The sequence below is a fragment of the Beta vulgaris genome, chromosome 7 (genome assembly GCF_026745355.1).
Source record: "Beta vulgaris subsp. vulgaris cultivar EL10 chromosome 7, EL10.2, whole genome shotgun sequence".
NCBI lineage: Eukaryota > Viridiplantae > Streptophyta > Magnoliopsida > Caryophyllales > Amaranthaceae > Beta > Beta vulgaris.
In genome coordinates this window covers 44758125-44780245 of record NC_079208.1, presented here as the reverse complement: position 1 = coordinate 44780245, position 22121 = coordinate 44758125, and the positions used below count along the sequence as shown (strand labels likewise).

Genomic DNA, 22121 nt, shown 5'->3' with positions numbered 1-22121 from the left:
TGATGTGAAGGTGAGTGCTCCCTCCCCTGTGGTTGAGCGCTCTTTAGTGCCCCTAGGGGAGGTTATGTCTAAGCCCCTCCGCTCTGCTGCTCTGTGTAGTCCCATTCCCCTCAGGGTTGTGTACCCTGAGGACATGTTTGCCTTTACTCTGTTGCCTGCTGATCCGTTTGATGAAGATGAAGGTAAAGATCTATTTGCTGAGGTGCATGGTCCCTCTGATATTGATGATGATACTTATATAATGGATGAGCCAGTTGATGATGCTATGTGTGAGGAATATTCCTCCCAGCCATTGTTGTTAAAATCCCGATCCGGATCTTACGATTTTACGATTTTACGATCCTGGAACACCTCACCGATCCCGATCCTATGTAGGATCTTAATTTTGTAGGCTCTTACGATCCTGCCCAACCACAAAAAATCATATCGTAGGATCTTAACACGATTCTACGATCCTACGACTCTACGATTCGATCCTACCGTATAAAAATAATAAAGTAATTTCACATATTATATTTCTCCTATTAGATTTTGGTCGCACGTTACTTCAATCTTATAGTATTGAAAAACTATCATCATTTTCTAATTAAAAAATTCATTATTAATATATGTAAATTTCTAACATGAGGTTCTCACCATATTTAAGTATAATTATCTCTATTTCACCGAATTGTAGGATCTTACGATCCTACGATCCGATCCCACCGATTCGATTCTACCAACCCCTATGATCCAAAGTAGGATCTCGATCCTGATAACATTGCTCCCAGCCTGATAACTCATTCCATTCTATTTATTCGGATCATTCAATTGTAAAACACATTGAGTGTATGGGGGTAGCAGGGGCTAGTCTATCTGAGCATCTCTCTTCTTCTAGCTCTGCTAAAAGAAGGAAGGGGATGGTTGAAGCTGATTCAGCCAGTTCAGAGCTGAAGAGGAGCAGGCCGTAAGTAAATGTTGTTTTCCATACCATCTGCTAAATTATGAATTTAAGTTGTTGGAATGTTAGAGGTTCGAGAAGGCCTCTTGTTTTGGAAGAAGTAAAATCTTTTTGTACTCTAAATAATGTCAGCATTATGATGTTGTGTGAAACGAAGGTGTTCACCCCTCCTTCTGAAGGGTGGGTGCGCCATTGTGGTTTTACCTATTATGATTTTATTCCTTCGGTTGGTCTAGCACGTGGTATGGTGATTTTGTGGAAAGATGTTCCTTGTAATCGGTATAAAGTATCTGATATTATCAAATATTCTCGCTTTTGGGCCTGTAATATTATGATTATGGCGTTAAATATTAGTTTCACTCTTGTTTTTATTTATGCACCTCTGAATTATAATCTTAAACAACTTTTTTGGGATGAATTAATTAGCTTTCTCAATTCTATTAATGGTCCGTTTGTAGTTTGGGTGATTTTAATGAGTTGAGTTCCCAACAAGATAAGAAAGGATGAGCTCCATTTTCGTTTTCTAGACTTGTGTATATGACTAATTTATTTGCAGCAGTAGAATGTTTGGAACTTCCCTTTCAAGGTAATCCGTATACTTGGCATAGATCTCGGGATAGTCCTAGTAATTTATTTGAAAGGCTAGACAAGGGAGTGGCATCTCTCTCCTGGGTAAATCTATTCCCTAGTGCGAATATAAAGCACCATTCTTTCACATCCTCAGATCATTTCCCCATTTCCATACAATTACAGATTCCTAATACCCTTAAATCCCCCCCCCCTTTAAGTTTGATAAGTTGTGGACTTCTCGTAAAGACTTTGAAGTTGTAGTTCAAAAATCTTGGTCTTCGCATTTTGTAGGATCTAATATGTTTTGTTTACTTAAGAAATGTAAGTTACTTAAAGATCATGCTAAGAAGTGGGTTAACACTCGCTTTGGCAATATTGCTCGACAAGTTAAAGTAGTTGAAGAGAAATTAAGCCGAATTCAAATCCAGATTGTGGAAAGGGGTGTATCACCCTTACCTGGTAAACAACAAAAGCTTCTACTACGTAAGCATAATAAACTACTGGATTTCCAAAGTGAGTATTGGAAGGTGAGGGCTAAATCTAACAACTTAAAGCTTGGCGATGCGAATACAAAATATTACCATGCGTGTGCTTCTATTCGACGTAATCGTAATCTTATTACGACGATTATGGATCCTTCAAACAATGCAATAACGCACCCAAAAAGGATAGAAGGATGCTTCACTACTGCTTTTAAAAAAAGATTTCAGGCGAATCCTAGTTGTTTTTTCAATCCAGAATCGGATTTTTCATTACTTAATCGGATAATTTCGGATCAGGATAATGTTTCTTTGTGTGAGGAAGTAACAAAGGAAGAGATTAAAGAAGCGTTATTTGATTTAGCACCTGATAAAGCACCAAGTCCTGATGGCTTTACCCCGTATTTTTTCCAAAGATACTGGTCCTTGGTTGGTAACTCGATAGTTAGGGCAATTAAGGCCTTTTTTCACTCTGGTAAGATTCTCAAAGAGATAAATCATACGTTTATAACATTAATTCCTAAAATTGATAACCCTTCAAATCCAAATCATTTTAGGCCAATTAGTCTTTGCTCTACTATCTATAAAATTATTTCAAAAATATTGGCTAATAGATTGAAAGTTGTATTGGGTAAAATCATTCATCCTTTACAGGGAGCTTTTGTCCCTGAAAGATTAATACAAGATAATATCCTTCTAGCTCATGAAGTTTTTCACTCTTTTAAAAATAAGAAGGGTCGGGAGGGTTGGCTAGCTATAAAGCTTGATATGGAAAAAGCATATGATAGGTTGGAATGGGACTTCATTTTTGAAACCTTTCGAAAACTGGGATTTTGTGAGCAATGGATTACTTGGATGAAGCAATGCATAACAATTGTTTCTTTTTCTGTACTTGTTAATGGTATTCCGGGGGAGATGTTCTCCCCTGCTAGGGGAATAAGGCAAGGCGACCCTCTGTCTCCTTATATATTTATATTATGTGCTGAAATCCTTGCCCGACTCTTGTTTCAAGCCAGCTCTTCTGAAGAAAGATTAGTATGGGTTACGTTGGGACATTCTCGGGTAAATATTCCTTTCCTAACTTTTGCTGACGATACTATGATCTTTGCGAAAGCTAGAACTGAGAGTTGTCGGTCTATAAAAGAAATGCTAAAAAAATATTGTTCGATGTCTGGCCAACTAGTTAACTTTCATAAATCGTCTTTTCAATGCACTGATAATACCCCCCCCAGACCTTTTACTTGAATTCCAATCGATTCTTCAAATGGATAATTCTCTCTCATTAGGAAGCTATTTAGGTTGTCCAATTGTTTGTGGACGAGTTAAAAATTCAACGTTTAGATCGATTCAAGAGAAGGTAACTAATCAACTAACGAAATGGAGGGCCAATTCTCTTTCTCAAGCCGGTAGGACAGTTTTAATTCAGTCTAATCTAGCTACTAAGGCTAATTTTCAAATGCTGAGTTTCTCTCTTCCCCCCAGCTATTCTCTCTTCATTAGATAAATCTTATTGGAATTTTCTATGGAATAAGCCTGCTGATTCTAAATCTCCTAATTTAATTGGGTGGGATAAAGTTTGTCAACCTAAAATCTATGGTGGGTTGGGTATTCGTAAAGCGCGTATTAACAATCAAGCTCTTCAAATGAAACTTCTCTGGAAGATTATTAGAATGCCTGACAATCTATGGGTTAAGTTAGTTCGACATAAATATTTAAAACTGGAGAGCTTATTTTCTTATAAAGTTAAGGCTAATGTCTCGTGGCAATGGCGTAAGTTGATGCACTTGAGATCTCCTTTCAAGCAAGGGCTTAGATGGACCATTGGGAATGGAAGAGATATCTCTTTTTGGTTTGATAATTGGGCTTTTAAATTCCCTATCTCTTCTATTCATGCGCCTGTTCAAGGCACGAAGAGTTTGGCGGTTGGTCATTTTCTTCTAGAGCATGGGCAGTGGAATTGGAATTTGCTTGCCCAAGTTGTCCCAAGATCGGTTGTTGAAGTCATTTCTAAGATGTTTGTCCCAGCTAATGAGGTGCCTGATAAGGTGTTTGGGCCCTAACAGCAGATGGTGAGTATTTGGTTAAGTCTGGAGTGGCTTTATTGCAAGGGTATGGTATTCACCCTCCACCTAAGGTTCCTTTTAGGTGGATTTGGCAATCGGATATCCCCCCTAAAATTAAGTTTTTCTTATGGAAGATTTGTCCGAACGGATTACCCACAAAGAAAAGGTTAGAGTGTAGCCATGTTTATTTACCGCTGGAGTGTGTTTTTTGTAATTTTCATGCTGAGTCAGACCACCATTTGTTCTTAGATTGCCCTTTTGGTCAAGATGTGCAGGAGTCTCTTAGTCATTTGGGTGTTACTATCTCTCTACCCGACCTCGCCTCGTCCGACTCTTTTATAGATTATGTTAGTTCTCTAAATTCAGTATGTAGTAAACAGCAAATGCGGAATATAGCTATTTACTGGTGGTTCATCTGGTATGCAAGGAATCAACTTACTTTTCGCTAAGAATCTATTACCCCTCGCTCAGTAGGGGAAATGATTAATTCTTTTATTGGTAAGTGGGATAAGGTGGGGAAGGATAAGAGTGGGGGGGAGTGTATCTCTGATTCCCCAGGTATTAGTCGTATTTCTAGAAGGAATGAAGTTGCTTGGGTTCGTCCCCCACCTACTTATACTAAGCTTAATTTTGATGGCTCAGTTCTGGAGAGTGGTTCAGTGGCTTATGGCTTTGTTTTAAGAGATGAAGAAGGGAAGGTGATTCTTAGTGGAGCCAGTTCTATTCCGCACAACTTATCTATTCTAGTTGCTGAAGCTTGGGGTTTGCGGGAAGGTATTCGGGGGGCTTTATTTTTGGGAATTAAAAATATTCAAATTGAAGGGGATAATCTTTCGGTCATACAAGCGATTAAAAGGGTGTGGAAGATTCCTTGGTCCCTTTTTAATCTAATTAACGATGCTGAGCTGGATCTGCATAGGTTTGAGGCGGTCGTTATTCAGCATGTGTATAGAGAAGCAAATTGTGTTGCCGACTGGATGGCCCATCATGGACATTCTACCCCCAATCTCACCTATTATTTTACTTCTGTGGATCCTTCTTTTTCCACAATCATCCGTAAGGATGCTTTAGGGTGGCCCGTCTCCTGGGTTCCTCCCTAGTTTTCTTTCTGGCTAAAAAAAAAAAAGAAAAAATGTTGAACGGGGAAAGAAAAGAACATTGTAAACAAAATCCACAGAATATGTCCTACATACACCCTCCATTTATTTATTTTTTCTTCGTCAAAGAGGAAGAACTTTTTGAAACTATGAGAGTATCACATAATAAGTTATTTACATAAAAATAAATAATTTATGATGAAAATATTTCATTTGCTAGGAGAAATAACAATATTTTATGGTATTTGATAAGTTATAGAAATTTTACAATGGTACATGAATAACTCATCAAATATTCCATATTTATTAACTAAGTGAAACTCTTTGCATATCAAATGAATATAACTAGATGTTACAAGCTACCAATTAAAAGAATTATCTATCATCACAAGTTTATTGACAAGATCCAATCCTCTACATCCCATTTCTTACAGCAAAATCTTGCCAAAGAAGAGTGACATATTTCAAAACTTTACCTCTCATAGACAATATTACTTACAAAACGCCGTTATTACCGGGAAATTAGAAGCAAACACGAAAAAAAAAAGGAACAATGGGAGAAGCTATAATGCATGACATCTCTATATTACTTTATGTGATATTATATATTGTGTAAATATATGTGAACCTAGGGTAAATCTGTCCACAAAGAGAACATATACATACATATACATATACATATACATATACATATACATATACATATACATATACATATACATATACATATATATGACCTGATTATTTTGCATGAGCTTCTGGGAAGGATACGAATTGCCGCATCTCTTAAACCCTGATGTAATCCAAGGTAGTATTACCTTGTATGCATGTGAATTGTGATTCCTTGATCCTTTGGTGTTGGTTTCTATGTGCAGCTATCTTTTAAGAGTGTCAAAAGCTCAGTATCATTTAATTCCATATCCAAAGCCAGCTGCATTGCAGATTTGCCTTCTTGGTCCATGGTGTTCCCGCTAGCTCCCCTGTAACTAATATTATCTCGTAAGCACACTTCATGCTGCCCAAAGTCCCAAACAACAATCAACATGAACCATAAATCTTTACTAATAGCAATTTGTACACTCATGAGTCATGAGAGAGAGATTTGTCAGGAGAGATTTACATGATCATTCAAATGCCTTAAGGCTCCTCTCCGTCTCCTATATCAATGGTCAGGATTGCATGAAGGGGACAATATAGGTTTTTTTTGGGAATCGTTTGTCGTACTAATTTAGCTGCCACAATCTGGATATAGGACATAAAAGAAAAGATATTGAAAGGATCCTACTTCTAAATGAGTGATGGAAGAAGACTTCTCTATTACACAAGACTCGCTTGCCTCAGTTATGTAAGTTGGTTCTCTGCTAAAGGGAAATTTAAGTGAAACTTATTCCCCTGGCCCCTTCTTAGCAAGCAATATCCACCATAAGTAGCAGAAGATAATAAATGATATTGGACCTCTCATTGTCTCCACGAAGCAAATATGAGAAACATTATCCTGCTTACTTCAAATAAGGCTACAGATTCATGATAGACATCAACATTTCCCAATGCCTCTTAAAGAAGCTTCATTCCAGAGAAGGATAAGATGGTCAAAACTCAACGTATGGAGCTTTAGCCCTGTCATGACAGAATGCTATTTCCAGCTAATCCATAATCCAAATGTGATGAATGTCAGTTACTCAACAATAGATAGAAAAGACAATAATTCACCGTGTCACTTCGATTTAGTCTGTTCTATTCCAAACACTATATAATCAAGCTGAAGTTCTAGTTCTTCATGAATAAGTAATGAAGTCGACTAGTCAAGTTAAGTTACTATGCATTAATATCAGAATAGATCATGCCGGACTTCCAGATAATGAAACATGAAACTTGGGGTGGTTAAAGCTAATGGTTCAAGATATTGTTATTAATTTCAAAGTGATAAAGAACTTGTACAAGGTCCTCAATGTACCAATTCCCTTCTCAAGTAATAAGATCTTCATTGTCAGAGTTAAAGTGCTCCCCTTATTATAAGAATATAGGCAGGTATGTCATATAAAGGTGATGTCCCGGAAAGTAGTCATCAACAAAATACAGAAGTCCATTAAGAAACAGGGATTTGGGAGTTAATAAAGGCAAAGAATAGAATACCTCGTGAGAAGCACTTTTGCTATATCGATTTTCCGTTCTGTAATGCAGTGATGAAGTGGTGTTCGACCTCTTGAGTCAACAGCATTTATATTTGCGCCATACTGTAGGAGCAGTTCGACCATGCCAACATCAGTATATTGACAGGCAAGGTGAAGTAGAGTACAACCATCAAGAGAATTTTCTCTAAATGGATCTTTTCCCTTAGTTAGTGAGCTCCACGATCTTGAGGTAGTCCTCTCCACAGATTTTGCTCTTCCTCTGTCAGAGTCATGAACAAGGGGGGTCTCTTCTGAATTTCTTGCTCTTGGCATGATAAATGACTTAGCAGTTGATGTTAGTCGATGCACGGCATTGACATCTGCATCAGAGCATACAATGAGGCGATAAACTGCTTTTTTATTATTGGCACGGACACTTTCCCACATCTGTTGGGGAACAGAGAACACGTTCTGATTTCCCTTTGTCTTGCGAACAAAAACTTTTTCTTCATACTGCAGTCAGCAAAGATAGCATCACGTCTTAGAGGTCAAAAAAGAGCTATTTATATACACGAGTTGCGAAATTACTTCAGTAAATAATGAATAAGAAAAAATAAGAAAGGACGGTCCAAAGCCAGTCGTATAAATCCAGCACTGCAGATGAAGTGGTTTCAGCTACTACATTACATAGGCATTAAAAATAAGACTACTAGGAACAGAAGTGATATATTTTCAATAAAATTAAAAAGATGCATGTAATGAATCTCCAGCTATGAGCAACTCCAGTGGCATCGTCTAGCTTGGCTTGCCACCTCAACTTCTTAGCAATATCACTTCCTAGCTACAAATTATCCCATGGTTAGATACAAGCATATGACCCTTATTGCTTGAATGGGTCTCATTAAACTGAAGGATATCTTTTTCTAAAGAAAAACCTACAGGTTGGCCGGGGCAAATTACCATGCAACATTCAGGGGCTTGCTAGCATGCTCAATTCATTTAAAGCAAATATGTCTCTCAAGCACAAATGTGAGGATAGGTTATCTCTTGTGACTTTTGGTCGACTGAAGTAGACAGTTGGGCGAATTTGCTTAGAAAGCTAAGTGTATATTTTTGCTCCAGTCCTTAGCAACCAATGGAGTTGACACAAGATCATTAAACACAAAGTAAGACTTAACAATACATGGTGGTACGAAATAGCAGGCTGAAGTGTTAGCTCAAGCGATTGAAGCAGTTGCAGATCAGCAATAGACAAGAAAAGTTAATGCACAATGGAGTAAAGAGTAAAGACAATGTAAATCATAAAATTTCTGCCAGATTCAAAATTTGTGTCTATCAGAAATCTTGCCCTTGATAAGAAAGTCCCATGTGTGTGTGTGTGTGTGTGAGAGAGAGAGAGAGAGAGAGAGCAGGGGACCAGGGATTCCAGGATTCTTACTTTTTGGTTTACATGAATGAAACAAACTTTTCGAAGTAATGTCACAACTTATGTGGCACCATGTCAGCGTTAGAGAAGGGACAACACGTGGTGGAGACCATGTCTTGGCCATAGATTTTTATGATAATTATCAGTGAGACAAATACTTCATTACTACAGATTATATGCATTTGACAAAATAAATTTAAAAAATATATTCAACAACTACGGGATAAGGACGGCAGATGATATGTTGACTTATCAAAACTTCAATTACGGGCAAAGACGGTCAGATAATTAATAAATCACAAGTCTAAAGTTCATTGTCTGATAATCATCCACCAAATACAAGAACTTAAAGCAAGTTTTTAAGAGGTATACCCAATACCTTAGCATGAATGAACAACTCTTTGACTGCAACAGGATCATTAGGTGCAGGCTTTTTCATAAATGCTGGTTTGTGTTGCTCAGACTTTGGAAAACTGCTTAGGTGAGTGGAAAATTCATTACAGGAGTGAAAGAATGTCTTTTATATAATGTAAAGTATGCATCACTTACATTACTGGTCGTTCATCTGATTGAGTAAAGTTCCGGGCATGCATAAATTCTTCCCAGACTGAGTTTGCATGGACGTTACCCAGGGATTGAAACAAAGATATAACAGAAGGCTCCCACACTCTTACATCCAGCGTTAATGACCTTACCTGTTTTCAGCAAATGTCATCACTAATCAGCAGTTCAGCACAAAAGAAAGGCTCGATAGTTTTTCTTTTTTTTTTTTTAATGCAGGAGCTAGAAAAGGAAAATTTTGCATTGACCTAAGCAAGAAGGGTATAGAAATAAGCTACTTATTCTAGAGTATATAAAGTAGAAACAGCAACGGATAAAAACAGAAAACAATTATTTGAAGCATCAATTTCAAAAGACTCAAACCATGTAGTCATAGTAGTGTAGAGGTTTCCAGGGCACCACATCTAATCTAGGAATGCATAGTAGATACACAGTCTGCTACTTGTTTATGGTTGTAGAGAAGAAAATAAACTATCAGCCTCTAGGAACATATAGCTCATACATTATCTCGCTCTAATACTACAATAACCAGTTAGTTCTGATCCTGAATTTTTTGAACTTATAACTCTAGTTCCTGGCCTCATTACTTCATGGACAAGTCTAAAAAAGATAATGAATTATGATAAAATAATTCAATTTTTTTGACGTAACAAACCTTTGATATATGAACTCCAAGATTCCGATGGACACCAGAACATTCAATGCACATGAGAATGCCAAGATTTAAAGAAGCCCAGTCAGGTCCAGGAGCACCACAATCTGCACATTTCTCATTACCAGATACCTTCCTCAACAGATCAATAGGTTTTTCACCTCTCACGCTATGTCTTTGCTGCTGGAAACTACGGGGTCCAAAGCTATTTGATGAGCCGTCTTCAGTGACTGATGAATCGACAGTAGAAGATACAGAGGAACCACTATCTGTCATACTGGCTGGATCCTTTTGTTCCCCCCAAGTTGAAGGACGCTGACATTTAAGTTGGTTCTCATCAGCACAATAACTTAATTAAAGAAGTCTTTTCTAATAACTACAAACAGAAGGCAAAAAGAATTCTACAGATATACCCCTTCAATGGCTTGTGAACTCAATAATGAAGCAATTACTCCTCTAATCATCTCAATCCATTCCATTTGATCTGCCGCATTCTCAGCCTACATTCGCCAAGAAATAATTTAAGTTATTTTTTATGATCTGCTAACTAACTCTAATTATGTATCTGCTCAAAGTAATAAGGCCTCCCTACATCACTCATTAACAGAAAACATGAAAAGTTATTATTGTTGCTGTTGGGCCTTGCATTATAAAAGAAATTGGAAAATACCTGCAAGGTGTAGGTCTTCACAGGCGAGATGATCCTGAAGCAAAATCTCATATCTGACTGCTCAGCATCAGGCTTTATTGTTGATGTTAGCAGATTGACAGTGTGACGTGCCACAGACTTTTCATCGCTAACAGCAAGAGTATTGTAATGAGAAGGGATCCATCGACCAAGTACTGACCCAGGGTCAACAGTACTATTAAGAGGACCAGGAAGCTTGCTGGTGGCCATCTGAATACAAGAAAGGCTAGTAAGTGGAGATGGTCTATATGAACCTGATTTGTAATCTTTTCTTTTACTCAACTTACAGATGCCTTGCTTCGTGGCTTTCGGTAATAGTACAACATCCCACGACTGTCAAGAACAAAAAACCTTCGTTTCCAGTCAGCCCTCAAATTAGTAGAGCGCTTAAATAGATATCCTTGACGAATAATTTGGACCTGTATGCAGAACCAAAGCGTAAATATATATAAAATAATGAACTAAGAAGTACTTAACTTAGTGGCATTCGACATAGGCTCTGATTTTCACAGCAATTATGTAACACCTTTCCATTTGTAGAAGACTGCATAACTTCTTCAATTGTTTTATCCGTGCTTTTGGGTAAAGGTTGGGGACAATCCACTGTAGGAGATTCGCCATTTACAGATTGCCTACTTTGCTGATCTATCTGCTTTTTGTACTCCTTCATCTTTTCGTTGAGGGATGTGAGTTCACTGTTGGAACTTTGTTTTGACTGCTCTGCATAGTCAAGAATCTGCAGGAGACATTTAATAGTGGTTATCATGTTGTTTAAAAAATATAAAGTTAATAATATTCCCCAAAGAAAAGACAAAAAGCTCTAATTAATAAGCACTCTCTCCAAATATCCTCAGGCTTCAGCAAAAGAAATATTCCTAAACGAGCACTCTATCCACATATCCTGAGGGCCTTTTTAGGGAAATATATGTGTCCGTCAAAAGTTATTGAAGCAATGGTGCAAAGCAAACTAATGCATGCTCGTAGATAGTAAATAGAGTATGTGTAAATATTTTTGTTTATGTAAACTTCCTTGTATGTATGCTAAAGACAACTTTATCTGAATACTGCAAATACACAAGATTCCAGATCAGGGCCTCTCTCATATATCTTCTAATTTAACACCAGTATCTATCCAGATATCCAGATTTTGACTGCATGTCATCTGATCTGCATTACCACATTCAACTACAATGTGGTTGACCGAGTCATACTCATTACATTATTTACCTCGGATGATTTAGCAATCAAGACAAGGAACATCCAGAATAAAAGCACAACCTATACCTTCTCCATCAGGGCTGCTAATTGTACCAACAATATCCTAGAAAGTTGTAGTGTTGTACACTAGGATATATAAGTGTCCATGTTAAACTTACAAATAAATGGGCTGGCTTAACGAATTTTCATGCCACTATGATTGAGTACTGGTTTCCAAGATTCAATTCATCTCTTCTATGAAGGAGTCTTCTACTTTTCCCTCAGAAAAAAACTATAAAAGTGTTTATTATGTATTTATGTTGATTTAAAATCTATAAACACAATCAAATTAAGAATGAGAATTTTTTACACAAGATTGGATATTTTTACGTCTTCAAGTTGTCCAATGAGACTCCCTACAGTCAGTAAATAAATTATCTCAGCCTACTGTTTCTCATCCCTAGTGCACTACGATCAGGCTATGTTACTCGAACTCAAACCCTCATATGCATCCAAGTGTCGTACTCAGCTGGTTACTTTGAAAAACTCATGTTTTTGATCAATAATGAATGTCAAGCTTTGTTACTCAGAGTCTTCCCTTTACCTCAAGTATCAGTGTTGGATCTTGGACATTTTAACATGGTAAGGACACTTTGACAGTAAATCATAAAACTTCTTCATAACATAGCCGAGTTGAACACTTGGACACATACTATGTCCAACACAAGTACCTAAGTTCAAGTAGCATAGGGTCAAGTTTATGTACTCCATACCCATGTTATATCAAAACTCAAAATGGGTACTTAAGGGGGAAAATATAAAAATTAAAAAGGAGTCCTGGGTAGCATAGGTGCACCATTTAAACTAAAATCCAGATAAATGATTCTGAAACCAAGCAACTACAGAAGTTAAAATCAAAAGATAAATTGAATAAAACAGAACCAACTCGAATTAAAAAGATACATATTACCAAACCTGCTTTATATAAGGCTCCATCTGATGCAATAATTCATAACCCTGGAAAGCAAACAATAAAGTTATTCAACCCGCTGTACATCATAGACAGCAGATACTGCTGATATTCAAAAGAGCCAATATATATTGAACCTGTTTAAAGTAATGAAGATGTGCATCCATCGACCGGCTAACAGCTTCCAAAAACTCATAATGTTTTTTCGCTTCCACGTTTGAAAGAGAAGTAACCTGCAATATGGATTGGAATTCATTAATTTAGCTGCAGGCAATGCAATCATTAAAACAAATAATTTCAAGAGAAATTCATTCAGCAAAATGGATGGAAGAAATCAATACCAAATTGAAACGCGCTTGGTCATATTGAGCTCTTGCAGTGTGAAGTTCCTGGAATGTCTCTCTACCAAATTAGATTATGAGGATCATCGACACAGAATCAGGTGATCATGTACGCATCAGAAAAACTTTAGTGAAGGACTAAGAAGGTCCGCATACCTCTTCTACGATAGCAGCTGTATCCTTCCTGGCACTTTTTTTAAGCGACAAAAACTTCTCACGAGCCTGTGGCACAGTATTGCAATTAAGGTTTGAGTGTCACAAGAGGGGGGGGGGGGGGGGGGGTTTCCTGAATAGTAGGATATCTGAAATTTCAGGTAAATTTTCATAAGAACATCCTAAGTTCCTAACAATGTTAATTTCATTCTCTTATGCACATTTGCCACCAGCAGAATAGAAAAACCAAAAGTAGAAAATTTGAATTACACCATACTGAAGAAAAATAATAAATACCACTTTTTCCTAGTCTTACATTAAAAGGACTAAAATAAGTAAAAAAAAAAAAAGAAACTGCCCTACTTGCACATGTGGATAGTATTCCAAGTCATAAACTATAATCAGTGCCATCATAACAAATAACGTTTATTAATACAATCAATAGATAACAATACAATGTGCATTTTTGACAGAAGAAAAGGTTGAAAGATAGTACTGAAAATAAAGATTATAACGTTTAATTTTTTTAAAAATGAGTTATAACTTAGATACAGCTCACCTGATCATACATAGCGGCCGCCTTGTCAAAGCGTTTTCGAGCTTCCTGTATCAAATAATAATGGATGCTTAGATAAGCAAGTGTGCTAAGCTAAATGATATAGCTTGTTCACATGAAGCACAACAGGGTAAGAGGGGAGAATGTTTAAGACCACCCTATCGAAGATCTGGAGGGATGCCATTGCATCTCAATTTGGAGATTTTTGTCAAGCAAGGGAAGAAAATGTGTGTGGAGAGAGTTCTGTGAGTAAACAAAGAATAGGTTATGTTGTAACAGGGCAATGGTATTACATGGAAGTCTCTCAGAGACATGTCATGGAGACAATTTTTTCTATCTAGGAGACTCTAAAAAATCTAGGTGTACCTTGTTCTCACTTAATGAGCTTCATCACAAACGTAGAAGCCTCTCAGAGACATGTCATGGAGACAATTTTTTCTATCTAGGAGATTCTAACAACTCTAGGTGTGCCTTGTTCTCCCTTAATGAGCTTTATCACAAAGAATAGACTATGTTGTAACAGGACAATGGTATTACATGGAAGTCTCTCAGAGTCTTAGAGACATGTCATGGAGACAATTTTTTCTATCTAGGAGATTCTAACAAATCTAGGTCTGCCTTGTTCTCACTTATTGAGCTTCATCACAAACATAGAAGCATCTATTGAGAGTTCCTACCAGCCACATCGAAGACAATCCCCACCCCACCCCGACCACCGAATTCATATTGGGTTTTTGTAAAAAGTCTGTACATTAGATGCTCAGAAGATCATATTTAAATACTCCCTTCATTCCATAATATATTGCTTACATTCCATTTTGGGTGTATCAATATATTGTGCCTACTTAATATTTTATCAATTTGTTTGGACTAATTTATCCTCAAATTTCACACAAACTTTCCGAAAGACTCCTACCTTTTTTTTTCAAAATGTGTACTCCTATATATTGTTTTACATCGTTCCAAGGAGCGATATGGGTTTTTGATTTTTATGGAAAGAAAAAGAAAATAAATAAATAGTTCCAAGACAAACGTAAATATATATTTTTGGAGAATCCTACTACCTTCTCCATTCTCCTTAATTCCCGTGAAAAAGAAGAAGTAAGCACTATATTATGGGACGGAGGAGTACATATAAAATACAAGTTCGTACATGTTAACTTGGGAAGGGGTGAGAGGGACATATTAGAGTGAAGGACGGGTATGGTGAATACCATTAAGTACCTTGACATGATATAGGTCGACATTGACGAATTGCAACAGCTTAACGTTTAATAGGTTCTCCACCTATTGAAATCAAGAAATAAAATTAGCACACAGCGGATTTGCTGTACAGATTGGGGATTGAACTCCTAGGTTTCGGAGTAAACACAGGGTACATCTTACGTCTTCCTCCCTCCATTACATGTTAGAGAATAAAGAATCCTAGTAGACACTTCCAGATCTTTAACAAAGATGTTAGGACTTCAGTCAGCAAGTTCTCTCAATTATTCTAGTTTGTTATTGTTAAATTATGTAAAACTTGCTTAAAAATGTAGTATTTTATTTCAAGTTTTAATATTGCAAATACTACTGACATATTTTATAAAAAGGAACTTTTGTTGATAAGACTTCAAAAGGTCAAATGGGACTGCTAATGTGGGACTTGGGTAGTAATATGTTCTAGTTAGTGCACCATTTCATCATGCGAGTCAAAATAAACTAGAAGCAGTGCAAATCAGAGCACTCAGAAGCCAGAAACCTGAAAGCTTTAAGTCAAGAGATATGATAATCTCTAGGATTTCAGCAGTAACATGTGTTGGCTAACAGATTAACCATCCTCAGAGGAATTTAACTGACATCAACCGATGTGGTTACCAACAATACATCAATCCAATACGCAGCTGAACAATAAAATTATCTTTCATCGGTTTTGTGATACATATATTCCCTGACTAAGAAAATATTGTTAGAGTTGGACTGTTGAAGCATATACAAGCACCAATGTTGGAATAATGCAGGTCCTGTGTTTCATTCAATGCCTACCTCAGTCCTCAAGCTTTAGTATGAGGAAACAAAGTATGCGATATACCTGCTTTAAAAGCAGCAACAAACGATAAATATAATCTTTCACGTTCAAGAAAGCTAAGGAGGTACCTGCGATCGAAGAACTTCCTTGTACGTACCAATCTCTCTTAAGGCGATGGTAAATTTTGCCATCACAGGACCTGAAATTTAATGATTACGCGTGAAGATGTAAAAGAAAGCCTTTTCTGTTTGCATCTTACAATAAATTTTGTGATACACCAGAAACATAGTTATAGACACCCAAAACGAAATCCTTGAGACTAAAAACAAAAATTCAACGAGAAACATTTTGATTTCATAAAGAAAAGGAGGGGAAATCAGAAGTGAGATACCTCCAAAAGAAACACCTAAAGGATCATTGTTTCCTCCTGCAAAAGTTTCAAGAGCGCTTGCAAAACCAACATCTCCATCATAACCCTCTCCAAGCCCTTCCCTGAAGTCATGGTGATAGCAAAAGTTCAAAACATTAGAATTAAAAAAAGAACTTTAGATGCAGAATGTCACACCCTTGTTTGAAGAACATTAAATTACTGGCACAAATTCCTTAAGTACAAAAATTGTAATACTAGTTCAAGTCATGCTTCTTCATATACTATTCGCATCAGCACGTTAGTCATTCAATAGAAAGCACCAGGCTCTTCAAGAAATAATCCTAATCCTCGTATAAGTACACCTTGAGAATTGAGATGAAGCCAACCTCTGAGAAAATGGGATAATTCTCATGATCCCCTTTATTCAGAAAAGCTTCATAAACATGCTGCACACAGCAAAATGAAATCTCCGCTAATAAAATAAAAGCCTGCTTATGGCATAAGATGATTTTTCATTTTACCCATATTGAAAACCTCATAAATTCACCATCTCTTATTCCTCAGAAGTTTCAGTATTCAAACAAGAATCAAAGGTGGTCATATTGCAACCACCAATCACCATACTCATCGACGGTTCAATATATGCACACTCCATACCCCACTGGAACCGTTGGCATTGATGGTACAAAGTCATTAGTAAATTCATGTTTGCTGAACAGCTTGAAATCAAATGCCAAATGGGTACCTTTTATAAGCTGGTCAATCTTATAAAGTAACAAGAAAAAAAAAAACAGCTTTATAAACTATGGCGAGGTATCATTATGAGTATTGAGCGAACGGAGCAAGATGACAAGAAAGATAAACAAAAATTAACTTACGTGTACTTATGGCATCCTTTGTAAAACTTTAAACTTCGATCCTTTAGCAATTCAGCGTTTTCTTCCAAACATTGAAGCTGTGCATCAACCAAATTTTGTAAAAAGTAGGTCATTTGGTACAAATAAACTAGTAGTTTAGCAACAATAAAACCAAGGTGGTATAAAAGAAAAAAAGAAAAACGAAGACAAATGGAGGAACCAGAGAAGGCAAGAAGAACAATAGTGTGATCATCCTATTTTCTCCTAAGCTTTTAAGTAATGTTGAAGTTTCAAACATGCATTTCATATCAAGATAATCTAAATTCTACCTCATTTGGATGCTTACACTACGAGGAGCTCAAAGGTCCTAATAATTACTCCGTCCGTCTTTAATTACTTGTTACATTATTCTGAACACAAGTATTAAGGAGGGGAGAAAAGGTGTGGTGGGAACCATAACGTTATGGGAGAATGACATATAATTGGGAGTTATAAAAATTGACAAAAAAGAGGAATATTGGTATTTTAATATTTTTTATGGGTCATGGCTACCAAACAAAGAAATGTAGCAAGTACACATCCATTTACACAAAATGTAACAAGTAAAAATAGATGGAGGGAGTATATTCCAAACTACCCAAATAATTCCCATATGTTTTACACTCTTCTCAAAAAAAAAACCCCTACTTTTCCCTTTAGTTCCCAAAAAAAGTCCAGGTTATGAACAAATTTTGTTCCATACAGTTAGGAGTCAGAAATCCCTTAGACTACCCCTAAGGCCCTAATTAGTTTAAAGGAGTCATTTTGATCATTTCGAAATTTGATATGATAATCCACCAAGTAATCAAATTCATCCAAAGTGGACAATTTCCTAGACTACAACAATGTAGAATAACAGCTATTACTAATCTGCATTATATGTACATAACAAAATTCTTGAATTTAACCTCAACAATACATGTAAACCATCTCAATAAATTTTGTCTCCTCCAAGAACAAAACCCAGAAACAAAACTAAAAAAAGCTTCTACATTTATTATTATATTATATCATTTCCCAAATAAAAATTCAAACAAAATTGAAATAAAAATTAGGAATATAAAGAATAAGTACCTGGGTCCTAAACATGGGAGAATCATCTAGCTTTAAGAAGTCCATATTTGTATCACCACTCATCCTCTGTAAAATATTATTTTTAAAAAAAATAGATAAGATGAACCCAGAAAAACAAAAATGAGAAAGAGCAATTTTCTGAAACTCAAAAACATATAAATGATTATGAAACAAAAAAAGTTAAAATTCATACCCGATGAGGTTGTCTGTAACACAACATGCAAATTCTTCTTCAAGCAAAATAACCTTTTCTCTCCTCTTTTTCCTTAATTTCAAGATCAAATTTTGATGAATTTATGATTGCAAAGAATAAAAACAAATTCAGAAAAATTCAAAATAAAAGAGGGGTGATTGTGATTTCCATACGTAGCAATTAGAATGACAGAGAAAGAAGGAAGAGAGAGAAAATGAGGATCATCAAATATTTTTTGTTTTTTTGTATATATATATTTTTGTTTAATTAAACTACTATGCTACTTAAAATGATTAAAGTAAGAGATAAAATTAAAATAAAATGGTGGATTTGTCACATTAGAGAGAAGAGGAGCGCGTTGAGTGGACGGCTGCCCATGTTTTTATTAGAGCACCATTACTCACAATTGAAAAACTCATCACCCCATCACCATTTATATAATATTTTTATTATTTACTTTTTAATAATATTAAATATTCATTACTAATTAATAAAAAAATTAATTTATAAATAAATAATTAGCATTTTTAGCATTAACTAAATTAAATATACAAAAATATTGTTTATTTTTTTTAAAAGTGTAAAAGTGGAACATATTTCATCTAAAATAAGCAAAATTTCTTAGTTAGAGTCCCCCTTTTAGGGATAATACGATAGTTGACCACAAGTCGCCGGGTTGACCCCGAAGGCCGAATTCTATGGTAGAGAATGCTGTAATAATAATTGGCGAAACTCTCGTCGTAGTTTGGCGATCTAAGGTTTGAAGATCTTAGCTCCTTTGAGGAGAAAGTGCAAGAAATTTATAAGAAATTAAATAATATGCTTTGTTTCGAAGGTGGGTCTCTTCTCATTGGGCCCGCTTGGAGCTCAGCCCTCCTATTCGAGGATCCCTGTTCTATTCTCTAGGCCAAGATTGCCATTTGATGAGTAACTGAGACCAAAGCCGGGCTCGGTTTGTCCCTTTTGGGATATAAGCATCGGCATGACCACCGTAGTAGCCGGACGGTGGAAGAGCCAGGAGAGGCCAGGTCATTTGACGGAAATTATAGAAAATTAGTAAATAGCTAGAAAAAAAATTTATCCAAGATATTACAAAATGGGTCTCTAATTGTAGATCTCTGAAAAATAGAGCCATTGGTATTTTTTTATTTTTTTTGCTTTGTATTTTGTAAGATATTGCATTTTCAATATTTATAATTGTATTATTTCTCTCACCTGTCAGAATTTGACAAGTGTCAAATTCTGACGCGTGCGTCAGAAAATCTGACTAAAGTCAATTTTTTTTGGCTTTCCTCAAGCCAAAACGCGTTGTTTTGGCTAAAGGAAAGCCAAAAAAAATTAATTTTCGTCAGATTAGGCAGTGGGTCCCCTTCCCACGCCTGATCATCATTTTGCTCACCCCAACACATTTTTTTCCTCAATCACTCTTATTCACCTCATGATTTTTTTTCAATTGTGATTCAGAGCACTTTTTTCTCAATCATCAACTTGATCTTTATTTTCACTCATGAGTAATGGTGCTCTTAGGATGATGAATTTTTTACATCACTATTATTAGCATGGGATTGTGAATGCTTCTTTTGTTTTTCTTTTTATTCAGTATTAATAATAATATGGTTATGCAACAACACTATATTATACACTAGTCTTATTTTATTACTATCACAAATTCACAAGAGTCTGTAAGTTTTGCTGAATGGGATGGCGCCCAAAAAACATGGGAGGCATATCTCTTTTGAAAAAATTTGTGTATTTCGTCATCTATTGAGCGATTGAGGTTTCATCAACCGTCATCATATTATGAGAATGACTGCTTTGTAAACAAGGTACAATCAATGTATAGTAATGGTATTAGTATCCATTTACTAAATATGAGTTAAGCATAAATACAGGACTTAACATTTGATACTTTCCATTTTTTTTTCACCTTTAGGGACCTAACATTAAGTTTCAGGCCATAATTAAATAAAAATAACTCAAGTGTAGTTAAGCCATGATTGAATGACATAAAGTAATAATTACGTGTCTTGGGGAGGGCGCCTAATGTACAGAACTGCAGTGATTTTCACGTAAAAATATTGGCGCCCTTTCATTTCTTTTCCCCTGCTCCAAAACGAAACCCACCATTGTTGAAGGAAAAAGCAAGACGATTACACTCATCGTGGAGCAATTTAGAATCGATTTCCAGAATTTAGCAAGATACATTCATAATTCCCTTATTGCAGTTGTTTTTTTCGATTGTATGAGAAAAATTTTCTGGGTAATGATAGGGTTTAGGGTTTTGTGATGATCATGTGAATGTTTTTGTCAAATTGCTACTTTGTTGTTAGTAAGCAAGTTGTTAATATGTGTATCGTGTTTATATGATTAAATATCGTTTACATTTGTTGTGAATTGATGAACTGAAACTCAACAAGTGGTTAAATAAGAGTAAAACAGGGGGTAATGTAGTGGTGGTTTGAAATTGGTTTTATGCTGACTGTTGGTGTTTTTTCGAAGGAAAAATATGGCTTCCCTTGATGAACTTCACCCATTTCTCTCTATGCCTGAGATTTTGCACACGGCTATAGCTGTTATATGGCCTAATACTGAGACAAGAGTGTGTGCAAGGCATGTGTATTGTAACTTCAGACAGAAGTTTGGTGGTTCCTTACAATATAGGAGAGGGTTCTGGAACATTGCTAAGAGCAGTACAGAGAATGATTTTAACAGAAATATGCAACAATTCTCACTACTGTCAGTGGCATCAGGACAAGATGTGTGGAACAAAAATTATAAGAAGTGGGTAAGGGCTTATTTGACAACTACATCTCAATGTGACAGCATTGATAATAACATGAATGAAGTGTTCAATGCTTATATATTGTCTAGCAGACACAAGCCTATCATAACTATGCTTGAGGATATTAGAGAAAGCCTGATGGAGAGGTCTCATAAAAAAAAGACTTCATAGCCAACAAGGATATTCTCATCTGTCCTAGAACAAAGAATAAGTAAGAGAAGTCAAAGATAGATGCCAGAGGGTGGAATGCATTCTGGGATGGCCATTTTTGTTATGGAGTTAGGGAAGGAGCCACTAAAAATACGTTTGTTGTCAGCTTGTTGGAGAGAACATGTACCTGCAATGTTTGTCAGCTTAGTGGAGTTCCCTGTAATCATGTTGTAGCAGCAATTTGGAAGGTTGTTGAGCACCCTGAACACTATGTTTCTACCTGGTTCACCAAAGGAACATACTTAAAGGCATATGAGTTTCCTCTTGAGCCTTTAAACGGTCCCCAAGAGTGGCCCGAATCTCCTTATAGCCAAATACAGGCTCCAATGGTCAAAAAGCTCCAAAACAGACCAACTACAAAGAGAAAGCCTTCTCTTGGTGAGATTGAAGGGTGCAAGTTGTGTAAGAAAGGTGAAGTGCACAAACTGTGGACAACCTGGTCACAACAAAAGGAAGTGTCCAATGCCACTACAGGACACTCTGACTACTGGGAAGCCTATTGCAGCAAGGCCACCTAAGTCCTCACAAGTTGGAGACTCAATTGGACCAACCGAACACACAACATCTAAAAAACAAACACAAACAACTAAAGCAAACAGGGCCAAAGGACAGCATGTAGCAGATAACAGGGACAATCTACCCATGTACAACAGAGGTATTGGAGTATATACTTACCCCAATGGCTATAGCAGGCAAGCAATGGTAAGTTACTTTTCTCATTCACACAAATTTATTTCATACATAAATGTTCATACATGTTTTGCATTTTGCTTGCAGTTCATCA

The 22121-nt window shown here is 36.3% G+C and overlaps 1 protein-coding gene across 5 annotated transcripts; it reads right to left on the bottom strand.

The window, feature by feature from the left end:
* Window positions 1-5430: 5430 nt before the first annotated feature.
* LOC104899576 (ADP-ribosylation factor GTPase-activating protein AGD3) lies at window positions 5431-18689 on the bottom strand. Of its 5 annotated transcripts, none has more exons than XM_010686788.4 (20): window positions 18346-18689; window positions 18153-18218; window positions 17061-17137; window positions 16204-16304; window positions 15941-16011; window positions 15029-15091; window positions 13808-13852; window positions 13252-13317; window positions 13096-13143; window positions 12892-12987; window positions 12760-12801; window positions 11114-11323; window positions 10875-11006; window positions 10570-10797; window positions 10313-10399; window positions 9903-10214; window positions 9236-9381; window positions 9066-9159; window positions 7283-7773; window positions 5431-6135 (listed from the first exon to the last, which is right to left on the bottom strand). In XM_010686788.4, exons 1-20 carry the CDS (start codon window positions 18370-18372, stop codon window positions 6015-6017), a joined length of 2523 nt encoding a protein of 840 aa, XP_010685090.2. In that variant the 5' UTR covers window positions 18373-18689; the 3' UTR covers window positions 5431-6014. The 5 variants fall into 5 exon arrangements, with proteins under 5 accessions (XP_010685090.2, XP_010685091.2, XP_057252217.1 ...); XM_010686789.4 differs by having other exon boundaries at window positions 5431-6129; window positions 18346-18683; XM_057396234.1 differs by lacking the exon at window positions 13808-13852.
* Window positions 18690-22121: the final 3432 nt, after the last annotated feature.

What these genes read in the sequence shown, in the direction of transcription:
- LOC104899576 (XM_010686788.4), bottom strand. Translation starts at nt 18,372, where the DNA reads ATGTTGTGTTACAGACAACCTCATCGG. An exon ending in CTCCCATGTTTAGGACCCAG is followed by an intron (nt 17,138 to 18,152) that starts GTACTTATTCTT and finishes GTTGATGCACAG; the next exon opens with CTTCAATGTTTGGAAGAAAA. An exon ending in AGTCTTCTACAAATGGAAAG is followed by an intron (nt 11,007 to 11,113) that starts GTGTTACATAAT and finishes TTCTGCATACAG; the next exon opens with GTCCAAATTATTCGTCAAGG.